The 17945-nt window shown below is 58.1% G+C and overlaps 1 protein-coding gene across 1 annotated transcript in view; it reads right to left on the reverse strand.

Moving 5' to 3' along the window:
- Positions 1-478: 478 nt before the first annotated feature.
- Positions 479-17945, reverse strand: part of SLC6A7 (solute carrier family 6 member 7) — a 22253-nt gene continuing 4786 nt past the window's right edge. The window contains exons 3-15 of the mRNA XM_019798481.2: positions 13189-13464; positions 11464-11595; positions 11049-11283; positions 10458-10596; positions 9608-9742; positions 8459-8562; positions 8204-8328; positions 7409-7521; positions 7082-7213; positions 6521-6620; positions 6232-6332; positions 5542-5709; positions 479-2180 (exon numbers count right to left, since the gene is read on the reverse strand). Of these exons, the coding sequence (XP_019654040.2) occupies positions 1971-2180; positions 5542-5709; positions 6232-6332; positions 6521-6620; positions 7082-7213; positions 7409-7521; positions 8204-8328; positions 8459-8562; positions 9608-9742; positions 10458-10596; positions 11049-11283; positions 11464-11595; positions 13189-13464 (1970 nt within the window). The 3' untranslated portion in view covers positions 479-1970. The remainder of the gene's footprint in view (positions 2181-5541; positions 5710-6231; positions 6333-6520; positions 6621-7081; positions 7214-7408; positions 7522-8203; positions 8329-8458; positions 8563-9607; positions 9743-10457; positions 10597-11048; positions 11284-11463; positions 11596-13188; positions 13465-17945) is intronic.

The following is a 17945-nucleotide window of genomic DNA, read 5'->3' on the forward strand; positions in this document are numbered from 1 at the left end:
TGAAAGGCCCTGGGGCTCTTTTATGTGGCCAGGTCCCACCAGGAGGGGGTGGGTAGCACCAGGAAATTCTTCCAGCCTGGGAAACTCGGGGCTCCTCCCAACCCTGGTCTTCCAGCTCCAGCTACACTTGCTGGTGAGGCCAGGGAGCAGCTGGAGCTGGGAAGGGGAATGCCAGCCGCCCAGGTGTGTCTCCTGCTCTGCCTGCCTCAGCTGGGTAACCCTGAGCAAGTCTTGCCCTTTGAAGGGCCTCAGTTTGTCCACACGTGTAACAGGGGCTAAGTGGCTTCCTCATCTTCGGCGCCCTTCCTCAACCCCATCCCGCCAGCACTGCCACAGAAAAATGGGACAGCAAGTGTCAGAAGCCAGGAGAGCCAGGAAAGCGAACAACTGAGCCTCAGATCCCGCATCCGTCCAACAGAAGCCGGAAAGCCCTGTGCTGCCCACCCTTGTTCTCAGCAGTAAGAAGGGGAAAGAAGGATGACCTCAGTGGTGTTTATTAACAATAAACCAACAGAACATGGATGGGTTGGGGAGACGGCAGGAGAGAAAGAGGGCGCACAGGCCGGCCCAGTTGCATGAGGGTGCCCTGCCCCCTGGGGCATGTTTTCATGATCCACCCTCCTCTCTCAGGGAAAGAGGGACCCCAGGGCAGCCCCTCCTGTGCCTGGGACTGAAGATGCTGAGGCCTCTGGCCACAGGCCTGAGGTGCTGGCTGCCCTTGGCTCCCTGCCTCCAACCTCATGCCTGGGCCCAGAGTGGGCAGCATCAGGACAGACAGCCATGTGTGTGGACCACCTCCAAGTCTCTTAGTTGCCTTGGTTGTCCACAGCCAGGGCCAATGTCCCAGCAGGGCTGGGAGCTGGAGGAGACAGTGAGGGCCACCAGAACAGCGAGAAGAGAATGGAGGGGCTTTGGGTCCTGACTCTGAGCCCTCACTCCCACCTCTTCACTTGTGCCCTCTGTCCTCATCATGCCCACGGCTGCCTACACTGGAGGGCACGGGGTCCAGTGAGGGAAGCTGCGGACCCTTCTCAGAAATGTGGGGTCAAAAGAAAATATATGAGTTTCTCTGGCGGGAAAAGAAGTGTAGGGACCTCATCCTTTCCCCACCCCCACCCCCTCACTTAGGCCAGCAGTCCCTCGCCTGCCCTCCACAGGCTTCCCACCTCCACCCTGGCCCCTCTAATTCGCCCTGCACGCTGACCCTGAAAGAGAGTCTACCTAAAGCACAACCAGGTCATGCAAACCCCGCCCACCCCTCGTCCCCTGTTCCCTCCCCCCAAGTTGTCCTTCCCATCTGGACCCTGCCGTAAGCTGGTAACACCTAGGTCTCTGCCCTTTTCTCTGGGAGGGGGGCACTGGAGCTACATTGGGGCCTCCGCACCCAGCCCCCCTCCTCCTCTCTCCCTCCCACCCTGTCCATCCTCCAGGGCCCTCAGACCCCACCTCCTTCAGGAAACCTGGCCCCGGGCACAAGAGCCCACAGGGCTTTTCTCCCACTTCACTTGCTAACCCTCGAGGCCTGGGGCCTTGTGGGCCTCACTGCACCAGGAGTGTCCCTGCCTAGCTCAAGATTCTGCCTGTTCGAAGTGTGTGGGGGCAGGCTCCCCTAGAAAAGAGAGGAGTCTGGCTCTGAACAGAGGAGAGAATGATGCCGGCTGCCACAGAAGACAGGGAACTGGTTGGCCAGGAGGCCTGGGGTTCGGTGTCCTCCGCCATGTGACCTTGGGCAAGTCTCTCCTCCCTGGCCTCAGTTCACCCACCTGCAGGATGAGGACTGAGCTTTGAGTGAGTGGGTGTGCATGTGGGGAGAAGGTAGACAGAGGAGAGGCAGAGGCCACGAGAAAGGACTTGCACTGGGGACCAGCATCGCCGTGGCGACCTCCCATGGCCTCGGGCCTCTCGGAACCCCGCAGGGCATGTCTACCCTTTGCAGCTGGGCAGGGCCTCCCGGCCACCTGCCTCCCGTCTCACATCATAGACTCCTCCTCCTCGGCGATCTCGCGGTCCACCTCGATGGCAGTGTTCTCAAAGCTGGTGATGCCCCCGTACTTGCGCATGTGCACCATCAGGGGCTTGGGCGACTGGCTCCCTGCTAGCGTGGCCACGTACATGCCAGTCCGGTTCTCCTCCAGCGACGGGCCCCAGTCCATGGCCGGTCGGCTGGCCTGCTGGAGCCGCTGTGGCAGAGCAAGGACAGCAGTGAAAACGGTGGGCGGCTGGTGCTCGTGGAGTGCCTCCTGGGGCCGGGCACCCGCAAAGCCCTCACCACGTCACCTGTGTCAGCCCTTGCACCAATCCCGGGGAGGGGGCGCTGAGGGCAGTGCACTTCCCCAGGGGAATGAGTCATATGCCCAGACAAGAGTCCTGCTCGGCTACTCACAAGCTGGGTGGCCTTTGGGCATGGGATTTAAGCTTTCCACGCTCGGTTTTCCCCTCTGTCACCTGGGGATCGTGATGCCTTCACAGGGTCGTCAGCAGGCACTGAGAGCACCGGCAGGGGTGCTGGCAACAGGCTATGATTACCTGCCAGCCAATCCAGGAGCCCACTCTGGGTCCCTTCCCCTAAATGCTGAGTCCTAAGCAGCTGGGAGCTTTGGCGAAGAGCCAGGAGCCAGGAGCACTGAGGCAGGATTGTCACTGACCCTCCAAGTGTCTCCTAGTTGGCCTCGTTCTGACGCTGATGTCTGACCTTTCCCTCCAAGCCCCAGTTTCCATGGAAGGAGGGAGGTGACTAAGATCATGACTAAGTCTGGACGTTCTAGGGTTCCTCCCTTCCCAAACCACATTCCCAAAGCCCTCTGCGCGCCCTGCGGGGAGAAGAGCCCCAGAGCCTTGGAGGAGGAGAGACAACCAATGTTAAGTGGAGCCTCCTGGGTACAGATTCAGGGAGGATAACGTGTGCAGTGCCCTTAGCCCGGGGCCCAGCACGGCCCCACACGCAGAGCATGGTGACCCTTACTGAACTGTTGTAGAGGTGACCCCCTGCTCAGAAACCTGCCCGCGGCTGGTCATTTCACTTGAAAGAAGACCCAAAGTGCCCACCACGGCCTCCATGGCCTGGCCACTGTCTACCTCCCTGACCTCAACTCCTGACACTCTCCCTCCACCCGCACCTGCTCTGATCCAGCCTTGCCGACCTCCTTGCTGCCTTCAGACATGCCAGCCCCTCCTGCCCCAGGGCCTTTGAGCTGATTGTCCTTCTGCCCGGATGCTCTTCCCTTAGATATCTATATAGATCACCTTGTCGGCTGGGTCAGCTGTCACCCCCTCACAGAGGTCTCCCCAGCCACCCTGGCCAAAATACTTTCCCATCATTCTCTGTTCCTAAACTTGGCTTTTGTTTCATTTTTTATTATTTTTTAAAATATAGTACTTACTACTACCTTTATGTATTTGTTTATTGTCTGTCTCCCACATTAAAATCCAAGCTCCCCTAAAGCAAGGACTTAGAGTTTCCAACTGAACAGTGGAGGCTAGACCAGTGCTTCTCGACCTGAGTACTCTGGACATTTTGGCTGGAGAGTCCCTGTGTAAGAGCTCTCTGCACACCGAGGGGTGCTTAACAGCATCCCTGCTCTCTTCCCCCTGGAAGCCAGTAGCATCCCCTGTGCACACTACCCTCTTAAGACAAGCAAAATGCCTCCAGATGCTACCAAATGGCCTCTGAGAGCAAAATCACCCCCATGAGAATCCCTGATGTGGAACAAAACATTCACTGCGTTCCAGCTCTATGCTAAGTTGGGCTTCTTCAATCCTTACAGTATCCCTGTGAGAGGGACATTAGGACTTTCACCCTCCACCCCCACAGATATTATCTGGAAGTAAAGTTCGGCAAGGTTCGTCAACTTGGCCAAGGTCACGCGGGTGACAAGTGATGATGCTGGGATTTGAACCCACGCAGTCTGACTCCATCCTAAACTTAAAAGATTCTGTTTTTCTGCCCTTCACAGATCTGACAACATCGATGAGCTTCTTTTCTTCTCACAGCAACCCTTAGGGAGGGATCACTGTCCTCACTTTCAGGACAGAGAAAAGCAGCATTCAGAGAGGTGCATTAACTCGCTTAGGGTCACACAGCTGGCCAAAGGCAGACCCCGGATTCCACCTAGTGTGTCAGTGCCGGAAGCCCTGGTCTCTGAAGGTGGTACTCGGGAGCTGGGCAAGGACTCATCTGCAGTACCCCGCACCCAACAACACGGCCCTTTGCTTGGCTGTTAGCGGTTGCAGCAGCAGGGCAAGAGGGAAGTGTATCAAGGCTTGGGAACCATGAACTTCCAGGGGGCTGGAGCCCTCTACCCTGAGCAACACCCCTCTCCTCCTTTCCTTTGCGGACACCTTCGCTCTCAAGCAAGGAGACGAGTTTCCTCGAGCCGTACAGGTGGGGCTCCCGAGGTTGAGAGAAGGCCAGGGCTTTGCCCGTAGTCACACAGCAGCTGGAACCAGAGCAGCGGCTGGACTCCAGGATGGCCCTGTGGTCTGGGTGCTGTGGCCACAACCCCTGTCTGCTCTGAGCCTCTCTCCAGGTGCAGGTATGAAGGGGGACACCTGAGGGCACAGGGGAGCTGTGTGGGGAGTGGGAGCAGTAAGGTGCAGTAAGGTGCTGGCAAACAGATTGAGGGGGTGCAGGAGGCTTGATTTGTAGCCAATTCCAGTGGTATAAACGTTCCCATCAAGGTCGATTTCAAGTTATCAATGATTTAAGAACCAGCTCACAACATCCCTGAATATTTAACGATTAGCTCTCATGAGCCAGTAGCAGCTGGCTCCGGCATTATCCCTGATGGGATATATGGGGTATGTGTCAGGGTCCCTAGGTTCTCTCCAGGGGACCTAGCAGTCTCACTCAGCTCTGCTCACTGTGACAGCCTCTTCCCACCAGAGGGACTCCACACCCATGGCCTCAGAAGTACAGAGAGTGCGGTGAGGCTCAGAGAGGGGCCAAACATTGCAGTGGTCACACAGCCTCACCGCACACCCACTGGCCCACTCCCCTCTTCTGAGACTGCGGCTCCCACGCTCAAAGAGCTTGCAGTCTCTGCTTTCTGGATCTCTTCACAAAGCCTGGCGTGGGCACGGCTCCCACCATCAGCCCATTCCCAGGTCACCCATGGGCTGCAGCCCACCCTCTGGGGTCCCTCAATCTTGCCTTCTGACCCTGAGTTCCCACAGGGAAACTTCGGGCTGGTGACCAGAGTTAAGTCCTGACCCCTGCCCGACTCACAGTAGGACCCTGGGCCATTCCCTTGTCCTCTCCCCAGGACATGTGGGCACTGGCCGACACCAGGGGTCTTTGGGTTGTGCGCCCCCCCTCAGATGCCTCCCATAGTGCTAGGGGCCACAGGGCAGGACCCGAAGCCCCCTGAGCCTGCCTCACCGCAAGCAGGTCTGAGAGGAGTCATAGCCCAGGCTACTGGTTGGAAAAGGCTGTGAGGCCCTGGGTAAGGTGCTGGGGCAGATGTTTTCTGGTCTAGTAAGTGGGCCCAGGGCAGGGCTCGGGGTCAGGAAGGCCGGGGGCAGATGAGGGCGGGCCAGACTTACCTCCCAGAGCGAGCCCTCCTCCCGAAGCACAGCCACCAGCATGCCGGCGGGGATCATGAGGCAGGACAGCAGGCCCATCAGGATGCCCAGCAGCTCGGCCCAGGCCGGGAACCGGTAGCTGCCATACTCGGAGGGCTGGTACTTGGCGATGCTGTACACCAGCAGGGCCTGCAGGTGGCGGCCCCAGCATCACAGTGGGCTTTGGGCAGGCCCCAGGGCTTAGGCCAGCCCAGGTCTGAGCTCCCCGGAGGCCTGAGAGAGCTCAGCCCAGAGCAACCCAGAGTCAGGAGAACCCAGTCCTAAGCCATGTAGAACTGGGACGGCTCACCCTCGGAGCCTTTGTGAGGCCTGAGACAGCCCAGCTCGGAAGCACCCAGTTCCTGAGACAGCCTGTACCTGAATGCCAATTCCAAGGCTGAGAAAACACAGCCATGTACCAACATACCAGCCTAAAGTCCCAGCCCTAAGGCCCTGAGGCCTGGAAAGCCCCACTCATTTTGCTAACCACACTTGGGACTACAGAAGCTGGGGGCATCGGGGCGCAGGGGAGTAGGCCCAGATCCTGGTGCCCGCCCCGCCCTCAGCTCTGGCACTGGTCCACTCTGGGCCGGGGCAGCCCTGCCGGACTGCATGCTCAGAGGGGGATGCTACTCTCAGCCCTGGACCCCAGCCCTCCTTCCCACCGGTTACCAGGAGTGTGGCCGGGGACAGGAACAGCCAGCAGGCCCTGAAGTACAGGCCCGGCTTGAAGCCCAGCATCATGTGGATGTCCCGGCAGAACCGCTGGATGCCTGCACAGGGGAGGGGAGGAGAGTGGCCACGCCAGCACCTCCCACAAGCACCAGCAGCCCCCCCCCCACTGCCCCCACTGGAGACCCTGGCCCTTGGGACCAGGGACCCAGGGCAGGGGGGCTCGAGAGTAGACGCCCATCCTCCCCCTGTGGGGAACGTCAGGTCCCTCTCCCACGGCCCCTCTCACCATACACCCTGGTGACGGCGAGGCACGTGGTCACCACCACCACCATGAGCCCGAAGCTGGCACTGTAGTCGTCCAGAAGCACCAGCCAGTACATGCCTCCCTGGAACACAAGTCACGGTGCCGGGATTCCCTCACCGCAGTCTTGCTCCCCGGTGCCACCCCCCTCTCCAGGCAGGAGGCGGGCAGGAAGCAGCCAGGCCGGCGGTGACAGCAGGATGATGACCGTGTGACTGCTGCCTACCTGCCGAGCCCTTTACGCACATCATCCTATTGGAGCCTCACGTTTTATTGGTGGGAAAACAGGCTGGGGAAGGCGAAGCCACTTGTCCTGAGGTCATCCCGTAAGTGCAGGAGCCAGGCTTGAAGCCAGGTCTTCTCTACTTTGAAGCCAGGATTCTGGGTCATAGGCCAAGCTGCCCTTGGGTAGAGGGCCTGGGGTGGGCTGGCTTCCTTCCAACAAGGAAGCAGTAGGTAGCCCAGGGAATAGTCACAGATATTGGGGCAGGCACCTGGCCTGGCCTCCCCACCCCGGTGGCCCTCCGTCCCTGCAGCAGCACTCACGTCGGTGGTGAGGACCAGCCCCATCAGGTACATGGCCACGCAGATGAGCCCCGAGAACACAGCCTTCTTGGGCCGCAGGTAGTATGGGAACTCGTCTGTCACAGCTGTCACAATGGTCTCCAGGAAGGCAAACTGGGGGGAGCGGGGGGGGTCAGAATTCACACACACATATGCACAGACACACAAACTCACCCAGAGATACACCACACACAGACACGCAGCTATGCCATACACACAGATGCACAGACACACAGACACACATCACACATGGACACACACACGCACGCACACATCCCGCAGGGGCCCACTGGCTCAGACAAGGCTTACCTGGCTATCCAAGCCAAGAGTCAGGAGCATAAAGAAGAAAAGGAAGGACCAGAAAGGCGACAGAGGCAGCATGGTCATGGCCTGTGGGTAGACGACAAAGGCCAGGCCGGGGCCTGGGCCGAGGGCACAAAGGGTCAGCAGCCTGGGGCACGAGGTCGGCCCCCACAGGCACCCTCAAACACACACAGTCACTTCCACCCACGTAGGCACACTAGTTCAGACAAACCCAGAGATGTACCCTGACTGCACACTTCCCACACTTAACTCCTAGGACCCAGGCCAGTATGCTGTCGGTGCTCAATGAACACAGGGTGACAAAATCGGTGAGTTGATCACGAGCACAGGAAGAAACATAAGACAATCTAAAACCTCATTTGCATACACTTAGGTATACCATCACTTACACGAACAATCCCACTAACACACGTACTTGGACACGTCCACTGGCACAAGCCCCTGATTCACATCACCATCTGAACCCTCGGTTCACTTGCACAAGACATCCTGACATGGGAAATGACTCGCATGGACAAGCAAGGCAAGTTACTAAGATGCGACAGAACAGAAGACAATGTCGTGTATTCACGTATCTGCAGACACAGGTTAACACACACTCCTTTGCCCTCCCACCCCCTTTGCCCTTGGACACCCAGAGACCAGCTATGATACGATCATTTGTGTGTGCACACATCCACACACGCACTGGACGAAGCCACCCATGACCTGGCTGGTGCACACGCATGCTCCCTCGCCCAACACACACCCACACCCCGCAGGACTGGCCGGCCTGCCCACCTGCTTTGGCTACTTGGTCCACAGGCACACCCAGCTCCTGAGACATGTAGCCCAGCACAGAGAAGATGGCGAAGCCAGCCAGGATGCTGGTGATGGCATTGCCCAGAGTGACGATAAAGGTGTCCCTGCCGGGGGAAGTCCGGGCACACAGGTCCAGGCCAGAGCAAGCTGGCCCCGCCCTCACCCCACAGGGCCTTCCCTGGCTGGCCACTCTCATCCCTGCTCCGGCCCCGGGGTCTGGGAGGCTGCACTGACCTGTAGATGTTCTGGTGAAACGTGTTATAGGAGGCAAAGGTGAGGAGACCCCCGAAGCCCACACCCAGGGAGTAGAAGATCTGAAGAGCGGCTTCGACCCACACCTGTGGCAGGGAAGGACGCAGGTGGAGAGCAAAGACAAGGGGCTGGCACACCACGGCCCTGTCCAGGGGGCCAAGGAAAGAGGAGGGAGGAGGTGGGGCGGGAGCTAGTCCACAGGTCCAGGGACAGCGTGGTGGAGAGCCTCGCTCAAAGTGACATGGCGGGGGGCCAAACCCTGTTCGAGCACTTACGCGGTGGGACTCGGGTAAGTCCCTTTCCCTCTCAGTTTCCCTATCCAGGATCTAGAGAATGGCTAAGCTTCTCCGATTCTGAAGGAAGTAGTGTCTTATATAAATTTCCAGTAGATCCTTATTGACAACAAGCCCGTGGAACCCCTTTACTTCCTCCCTGGAGTTTGGAGGGACCTGGATTTGATTCCAGCTCCCCCACTTTGTGGCTGTATGGCCTAGGCAAGCCACATCACCTCTCTGATCCTCGGGTCCCTCCTCTGCAGTGCAGGGATAGGAACTGTAGCTCCCTTGCAGGGTGGTGGTAAGGATTAACGACTACCTACGTGCCAAGCGCTGGGGCAGAGTCAGGCAGTCAGCAGCTAATAAGAAATTTAGCTGTCGGCACCACTGTTTCTGTCATACTAATGCCCTCCTTGGGGTCTGGAGTTGGACAGATCTGGGTTGGGATTCCAGCTCTGCTGCCGCCTAGCCATGTGATCTTAAGCTTATCACTCTTTCGGGCCTCAGTTTCTTCATCTGTAAAATGGGAGAATAATGTCTACCTTTTTTTAAGGTTTATTTTTCTTAGTAAATTCTACACCCAATGTGGGGCTCAAACTCATGGCCTCGAGATCAGAAGTCGCACACTCCTCTGACTGAGCCAGCCAGGCACCTCAGAATAATGTCTACTGTGTAGGACGGTGAAGAATAAGAAATGAAAAAGACTTAGAGTGTTGAGCACAGGATCCGGTACAGGAGGCCCACCACAGGGAGGATTCCTACCCAGTGCCCTTCTTGTCCCCAGGGAGCCCTCCTCCTTCTATTCCCTGGCTCAGGCCTGACCCCTTCCTCTGCACCTCAGCCCTGAGGGCCTCACCTTGGAAGACAACAGATGGTGGAACTGGGGGGTGAGATAGAACTGGATGCCCTTCCAGGCCCCCGGGAGGGTGACTCCTCGGACCAGCAGCATGAGTAGGATGACGTAGGGGAACGTGGCCGTGAAATACACCACCTGCGACGTGATAAGTGGGGATGGAAGGCAGGGGTGACCTTCCTTCCACCCGGCTCCTCTTCCAGAAGTCCCCATCTTACCTAACTCGCCTCCCCAACTTTTGGGGAGGCCAAGCTGAGAACACCCATCATCTATGATACTTCTCTTTCCCTCCCCGCCTCCCTTCCTCCGCACATGGATCCCTCATTAAATTCCCGTCACTGCTTCCCAAGGCGCCCCCAGCCCATCCACCCCTCCAGCTCCGCTGCGCCCCGCTCCGGGCCACCCTCGGCCCCTGCCTGGAGGCCCTGCCTAGGGTTGATGAGTCTCCCCCTCCCTGGGTCCACTCCCCTCTCCCCCAGCCCATGCAACCCACCCTGCGTGGTCACCCGCCACTGCGCATTCCCAGAGCCCCCTCCATCCTGACTCACAGACCCACCTTCCAAGCATTCAACAAACACTCACGGAGCCTCCTCAAAGCACCAAGTACTGGGCCAGGATACAAACTTGAGTAACAGAGAGGTCCTGTCCTTGGCCAGTTTCCGGTCTGGTGAACCAGCCTGCCCACCGTCCATCCTTACCTCCACCTCTTTCTTCAGGCGGTGCCTCCGGCTCCCACCCCCACTCCTACCCCCAACCTCCTCCCCACTGACATCTTTTCATCCTCTCAGGCTCAGGCCCTGCCCTGCCGCCTCCTCCAGGAAGCCCTCACCCCTCCCAGCCCCTCAGGCCTCACCTTGCCCGAGGACTTCACGCCCTTGAGGATACAGAGGAACACGATGACCCAGGCCAGCAGCAGGCAGAGGCACAGGTTCCAGCGGATCCCCCCAGGGCTGCCAATGCCCTGGCTGCCTTGGATGTGAAGGACGTAGCGGCTGTGGGCGATGAAGAGTTGAGTGTCCTCCGGTCCCCCTGCCACGCTCCGCGGGCAGGGCGTAAAGCTGTGGCCAGCCAGGTTACGATTACTGGTGGCGTCAGCATCACGATTACCGGCTGGCATTCACTGAGCTTGATTCTGCAATAGGCTGGTGGCACGATTGACACCTTCCTTCCCTTAAACCCCGCAATGACCCTCCGAATACTATTACCACGCCCACTTTGAAGAGAAAGCACCAGAAGCCCAGTGCATTGTGTAAGGTCACACAGCGGGTCAGTGAAGAGCTGGGATTAGAACCCGGGGTCCACCTGACACCAGCCCCTGGACTCAGCCTTCCGGGTGCGCGCTGAGCCCTCTGGGGACGCCGGCCCATTCCTGTCCCCTGCCTCCTCCCGTCCCCAGCAGCTCGGGGGCCCTCCCAGACGGCCGCTGGGCCACCGGTGGCCTGACCTCCAGTACTCCTCGCTGGGGCTGACGGTGCTGGTGAGGTTGAGGGGCAGGGCCCCGTTGCCATCCTTGGAGCCTCTGTGCTCAAGGCAGAGGTCCGTGTTCCACCAGTTGCCACAGTGCTCCCAGGGCAGGGCGCTGGTGAGGGAGGCGAAGAGGTAGAAGAGGACGTAGGCGATGATCGCGTTGTAGTAGATGGCCACCAGGCCCACGATGAGCAGCGTGGCCGCGCCGGCCCCTGGGCGTGGGGAGAGGCGGCGCCCTCAGCTCAAGCCTTCCTGTGGGCCAGGCTGCGCCGCCTCCGGAAGCCATCCCCTCTCCGGGCTTCACTTCCCTCTCTGCCCAGAGGCTGGGGCATGCGGGGCAACCTCCCTGCCTCCCCTGGGCCCAGGCCCCTGCCGGGACTAGGAGACCTCACCTTTGAAGAGGGGGCTGATTTTCCAGACGGCCAGGGGTCCCAGGCTGGAGAACTGGCCCAGAGAGAGCTCGAGGAAGAAGAGGGGGATGCCACAGATGGCCAGCATGAGGAAGTAGGGCACGAGGAAGGCGCCTGCGCGGAGGAGGAGGGCGGTCGGTCAGGGAAGGTCGCAGGTGGGTCGGCTCCCCTAAGGCCCAGCTCCAGCCCCGCCCCTCTCCTGATGGCAGACACCTGCGACCCCACGGAGCACTTCACCTGCGGATTGGGATGGCCTTTTACACCAGACCACGGAGGGCTACGGGGGCTGGTGGGCTTTACCCTCCTGTGCAGCCCCAGTCCCCAGAGCAGGGCTGGGCTCAGAGCAAACGCTGAGTGAATGAAGGAATAGATGAGTGAATTCCCGGAGAAAGTGGAAACTCCTCGAACGCCCTCAGGATCTGGCCCCAATCCACCTCCCTGTGTGGTCTCTGCTACCTCAGGTGCTTCTGGCTGCCACCAGCGGTCCCATGTGCCCAATACCCCTCCCCATTTGCTTCCCCTATTGACAGCCAGCTCCTTTAGAAGACTGCCCACCCCTGCAGGCTCTGGAAGGGCTGTCAGTCACACCAGCCGCCTACCCCCTTGCGGCACAGCTCCTGAGGCAGGCCAGGTAGAGGCCCTCCCTGCGGTCCTCTACAGCCACACCCAGAGGGAACAGCTCTGAGGCTCAAGTCACCATAGAGCTGTCTGTGGCCACCCCCCACCCAACTGCAAGGAGGGAGCCGGTCACAGGAGAAAATGAGGTCAGCACCCAGAGAGAAACACAATTGGGAGCCAGGGAAAGAGAGAGCCGACGGAACCGTGGCCATTATGGAGTTCCTAGAGCATCAAAGGCCAGCTCCAGTCCCACACTTCCCGGCCAGGGCAATTCATGTTATCCTCGCCTCATCCCCTCCTGTTTGGATTTCTGCCACTCTGCCAATAGGTGCCTCTTGCACGAGCTTGGCAGAGACAGAAGGAGGCTTCGAGGGTGGTTGGGGGCACACTAGCTCTAGAGAAGGTAGTCCTGGAGGTGGAATGTTGGGTCGGCCACCAGGTGACCTTGGACAAGGAACCTGGCCTCTCCGAGCCCTGGCTGTCACATCAGGACAACCGTGCCCACCCAGGAGGGCTGTCATCAGGGTTAAAGGCCTGGGGCTGGCAGGTGGCCAGTGCTCAACCCCAGCTATTGTTAATGAGACTCAGAACAGTCACTTGATGGCGAAGCAGGGACAACAGAGGATTTGCTGAAGATGGGACAGGCTTCGTGTTTGTAGTTTGAATGGAAGGATCCAGGAGAGGAGGACAGATCGAAGATTCACAAGTGGGAAGGACTGGTGGGGCGAGGTCCTGGAGGGGGTGGGGAGGAGGGGGGATGGGAGAACTTGGAGAGCACGGTGATCACTGTCAGGCAGGTACAGCCTGCTGTCATGAAGCAGAGACAGCTTCTCTGCCCATCACTCAGGGCCCGGGAAGTGCCTAGGCTCCAGCAGACAGGTGAGGAGGTATCCACACTGGGCACGAGAGAGAGGAAGGAAGGGTTTGGGTGAGGAAAAAAGACAAGGCAAAGAGAGTTCACTTCTCCCGGCCCCATGTCACTGCTTTCAGTGAATCCTGCTCAAGGCCACATAGGACATGGTGGCCAAGTCCTCTCCAAGCCTTGGCCTACTAGCCTACGCGCCCCTCCAACAGGCCCCCGGCCCCTACCTCCGCCGTTGGTGTAGGCCCGGTAGGGGAAACGCCAGACGTTGCCCAGGCCCACGCAGTAGCCAATGCAGGACAGCAGGAAGTCTAGCTTGCCCGTCCAGTTCCCCCGGTCTGCGGCAAAATCCACGTCCAGGTCGACATCGCCCTGGTCACTGGGGGTCATCAGCAGGTCTGGGGTAATGGGCTGCCGATAAAAGAGACTAAGAGGTGAGGCCAGGTTGGAACTGTGATACAGCCCACCCCACCCCCAAAATAAGAAGATGAAATGCAACAGGGCTGAATGCAAAGATACTCTATGGGTTGAGAAAAATCAACTGCCCTTACCTGGGCTGACATGACATATGCAGGAGCTCCTTGGGGTGGCTGGTCACTCCAAACTTAGGAGGCCAGCAGGGTGGCTCAGGAGCTAAGAAAGCCACCTTGGCCTTAGTTTGGTTAACACAGAGGTCAAATCAAGGGGTGGTCTTAGATTGATGACGATGACCTTAATAATAGTTACCATGTCTTGAGTTCTTACTATGTGCTCAGTGCACTAAACATTTTACCTGATTTCATTCTCAAACAACCCTATGAGCTAAGTACTTGTCTAAGCGCTGTTTCAATCACGAGGACCACTGAGGCTCAGAGAGGAGTCAGGACATACCCAAGGTTTTATAAGGTTAGCTGGTGGAGAGCTAGGTCTCACGCCCAGAGCTTCCCAGCACGGAAGCCCGAGTCTTCAACCTCCAGTGCTGGCCTTTTGCTACTCTGTTCCGGGCACCGTATTTTAAGAAAGACACAGATAGCTTGGAGCATGTCTACGGGGCAGATGGCCAGATAGGAGGGTGTCTGGGAGAAGCAGTCACAGGAGGACAGGGGGAGGAGTAGGGGCCCCCAGCACAGAAAGAAGAGGGCTTGGAGGGAACATGGCCTCCCCCGAGGGAGGAATTCGATTTACGCTCTGGTGGCTCAAGGAGGTCTATGGAGGGCTGCGAATGTTTGCTTATGAGCAGGAAGAGGCTACTGAGTCCGGATCTGTCTCACAGAGGTCATCATCTTCTTGTCACTGCAGGAGAGATGCAGGCAGAGAGGGGAACGGAAGCCAGCTGTCCCCAAGATCCCTGCCTGGGATTCAAGGAGGCTGGGGAAGTCCACTTGGCCTTCTCCCTCCAGACTGGGGCTGGGAAATGGAGGCCCTCCTCCAGCTGCTTGAAATGCTGGCTAGGGGATGAGTTAGCACGTCTGTGAGCTGCCCAAGCTGAGGGCCTGCAAGGAAGCCCAAAGATACCAGGGTAACTTTCTAAAATTCAGACAGCAGTTCCCCCAGTGTGTCTCCTGGAATGGGTCAGAAGAAAGGGACAGCCATGCCCTTCCCGCTTGCCTCTGAAATTCACACCAATGGCAGAGAAGGATGGAGCTGCGAAGAGGGCCAACTGTCCGATAACATCAGAGTTCTGAGACAGGAAAAAGGACCCTCTGCTGAGGAATGGTTGTGAGGTAACAGTGATATCTCTGGACTGGAAGTCAGGAGTCTACAGTTCTAGTCCCAGGTCTGTGCCACTTCACGGTGTGACCCGAAAGAATTTTCTGAGCCTCAGTTTCCCCATCTCGACACTGAGGGGATTGAATAAATCAGTGTTTCCAAAAATACATTCTTTGGGATGTTCATACATGCTCAGTGTAAGAAAAGGATTCTTGAGTCAAAGAAGTTTGGGGAACACTGGGTTAACACAAAGCAAAATAGTTTGCTGCAGGACTTGTCAGATCATTTAATGCACCAATACCCACTGCGACTGACTAGAATAGACAGTATTCTGCAACTCTATTTAAGAAAAGGATTTAAAAAACTAGCATGCTGAGATTTACTCGGAGAAATGTAGGTCTATCTGTTAGTCTTCTGGCTCTGCTGGTCTGTGAGGCAAGCTTCACCAGAGACTCTGTTGGAGACACTTGTGGTGGTTGAAGACCAGATCAGATTCTAGCACGGGGACTCGGTAATCGACTGCTGGTCAGATATTTTCCCCCCTAAAATTGCCCTCCCTGGCACTAGCCAAGTAGGTGTCTACACACAAATTGGGTGGTGACAGAGGAGGCTTTGCAGGGATTTTGTCCTACGAGCATTGCCGGGATAAAGACGGCGAAAGGAGAAGAGTGCAGGTGTCATAGGATGGAGGTGTCCAGGCGCAGTGACAGGGTCGGGGCAATGGGTTTTGGGGGGTTGGAGTGGGGGCGACAGTCTTGGGTTGGCTCTCAGGGACAGTGGCGACCACAGTAACGATCCTGCCTGAGGCTGGCTATTGGCCAGAGGGGCAGTGGTAACAAGGACAGCCTGGCATAATTATGGGTGATGGCGATGCTGGCGATAACGTGAACAAGCCGCTTTTCCAGTAATTGGGCTTGCGGTGATCTCAGACATGCTGGGCTGAGGGTAGCAGCAGCCCCCAGACCTATCTTAAATCTGCCCCTGCCCTCTGATGCCCCTTTCCACAAGGTTCCTCCCTAGCTGGGTGAGTATCGGCCCTCTGGAATCACTCCCTGCCAGGTGAGCTCCAGGTGAGCTCCAGCTGACGCTGGCCCCTGATATGGGGTAGTGTGGTAGGCTGGTCACCCTGTGAGCCCCCCAGCCCTGTTCAGGCCAACTGGCAGGAGGGCCCAGTAATGAGGTTCCTCTGATCCCTCCTGAGAAGCTGCTGCCCTTTCTCTGCTCACAGAGCAGTCCCGGCTCTCTGTTTCCATGGTGACAAGAGTTCCAAGAGCAGGATGCTGCCAGCTCTCCTGTCCCCCACCTCCCCCAATCAAAGGGAAGCCTGCTTCTGCTCCAGGGACAGAGGATTGGGTCCTCCAAAGATGAGCCAATCCCAAGACCACCTGGAGCCCCCAACCCCACCATGGGGTGAATCTCAGGAGGCTGGCACAGAAAGGATGCAACTGGCAGGGAGACAAGTAACCAAATCAATGGGGCAGGGTTGGAAGCTTAATGAGTCGCTTCACACTTCCGCCTGGGTGTGAAGATCCCACCCCCGATTCCCCCATTGCTTATCCCGAGTCACGCAGGAGCATAATCCTGAGTTTGTCAGACCTGCACCCCCTCTTTTAGGGACCAAGAGATGTAGGTCACCAGCAGCGGCAGGTGCTGGAAGAGGTTAGCCTGCCCCAGGCCAAGGCTCTCATACCTTCTTCAGGATGTGAGAGACAATAGAAATCTGGAGTCCAACTTCATCATTGTGCTGATGAGGAAACTGAATTTCAGGGAGGGGAAGGGATGAGCCCAAGGTCAAACAGCAAGTTAAGGGCAGAGCAAGACCAGAATCCACAGCCCTGACTTTCAGCCCAGTGCTCATCTCCAAACAACGCTGCCCCTTTGCTGATACCTGGCATTTTCTCCCTCCCTGCCCCTTCACCTTGAGACCAAGGGAGAGGACACTGAGGCCAGGTGGCCCCACCCCTGCCTGGTGGTCCTAGGTCCCTCAGCCTATCTTTAGGAAAGCAGCAAGCTGCATCCCCCATGTCTGTTTTCTTTCTCCTTGTCTATACAGCGGGGATAACAAGACCTAGCCCCTAGAATTTTTGGAGGATTACATGAGATAAGGGTTTATAGAACACAGCCATTTACACACTTGTGTGGCCCTGTGGCAGTGAGGGGTGGGAGCTCTTGTGGGGAGGGAGAGGAAAGAGGAGAGAGGAGGAGAGTGGAAAAGAACGGCAGGCAGGACCCAAGAAGACCCAAGAGACCCACAAATGGCCTCAAGAAGTCATTCATGTCAGTGAATAAAAAAGACCCACTTATCACAGCGGTTCCACACCCAGCTGCACGGGGGCAGAAGGCTTGAATGGGGGGGCAGGCGGAGGGGTCAGTAACACCAGCCCCTGGGAGTTCTCGCTCCCATCTGCATCTACCAGCCTCTGTGGGGTCACCACATCCTCCCACCCCACTTAGGGGCAGCGGGGCCTGCTTTGGTGTCTTGATAATGGAGCTGGATCAGCAAATGATAGTCCCCGTTAGAGAATGGACTTGCCCAAAGTCACAGGGGAAGTGACATCTGCAGATATAGTGCCCAGGAGTTCTGACTCCTTGGCTAGGACTCGTACTTTTAAGCCAAAAGCAAGAAAACTTGACCCAATACCCTCCCTCCCTGCCCCCCCCCAGGGTACTTGGCTGGGAGATCTAACCCCACAGGAGAAATGGGGAGGGGCTACAGTCTCAGCCCAGGGCTCCAGAAGCACAGATATGGCCCCCTCTCTCATGCCAGCTTCCACCCCACCCCCCATATCCCTCGGGTCTCCCTATTTCCTTCCTCCCTGCCTTTGCCTCCTGTCAGCCCTGCGGATGGGCAGCCTGGGGTCTTAGCAAGAAAGCTAAAGCTGGTGGGAGGAAGCAGGTGGTGCCCTCCCGCAGGGCACGGGCAGGAAAGACAGCGTCCCCCTGCTGGTTCTCAGAGGTTGCTTCAGTGCAGAGCGCGAGGGTGAGGACCAGGGCGGCTCCCCACCCCCACCCCCGAAATTAGTCCAGCTCAAGGCTGGCGCTCAGCTATTCTAACACCCCCAGCCCCAATCAGCCCCTGGGGGAAATGGGTGGGGGACTGGGAGGGGGCGGGCGCCTGGCCCCTGCCACCCCTACCCCATGCCTCCTGGGGATGCAGACACCTGTTCGAAGGACCTGGCCCAATGAACCCCAGCCCCATCACACAACACCCCGACCCCCAGATTTGAAAGGCCTTGTCGCCACCATCCACCCCCTGCGGGCCGTGACCCCGCCCCTCCTTGCAACCTAGCTCGGC

Source organism: Ailuropoda melanoleuca, chromosome 3, assembly GCF_002007445.2.
Source record: "Ailuropoda melanoleuca isolate Jingjing chromosome 3, ASM200744v2, whole genome shotgun sequence".
Taxonomy (NCBI): domain Eukaryota; kingdom Metazoa; phylum Chordata; class Mammalia; order Carnivora; family Ursidae; genus Ailuropoda; species Ailuropoda melanoleuca.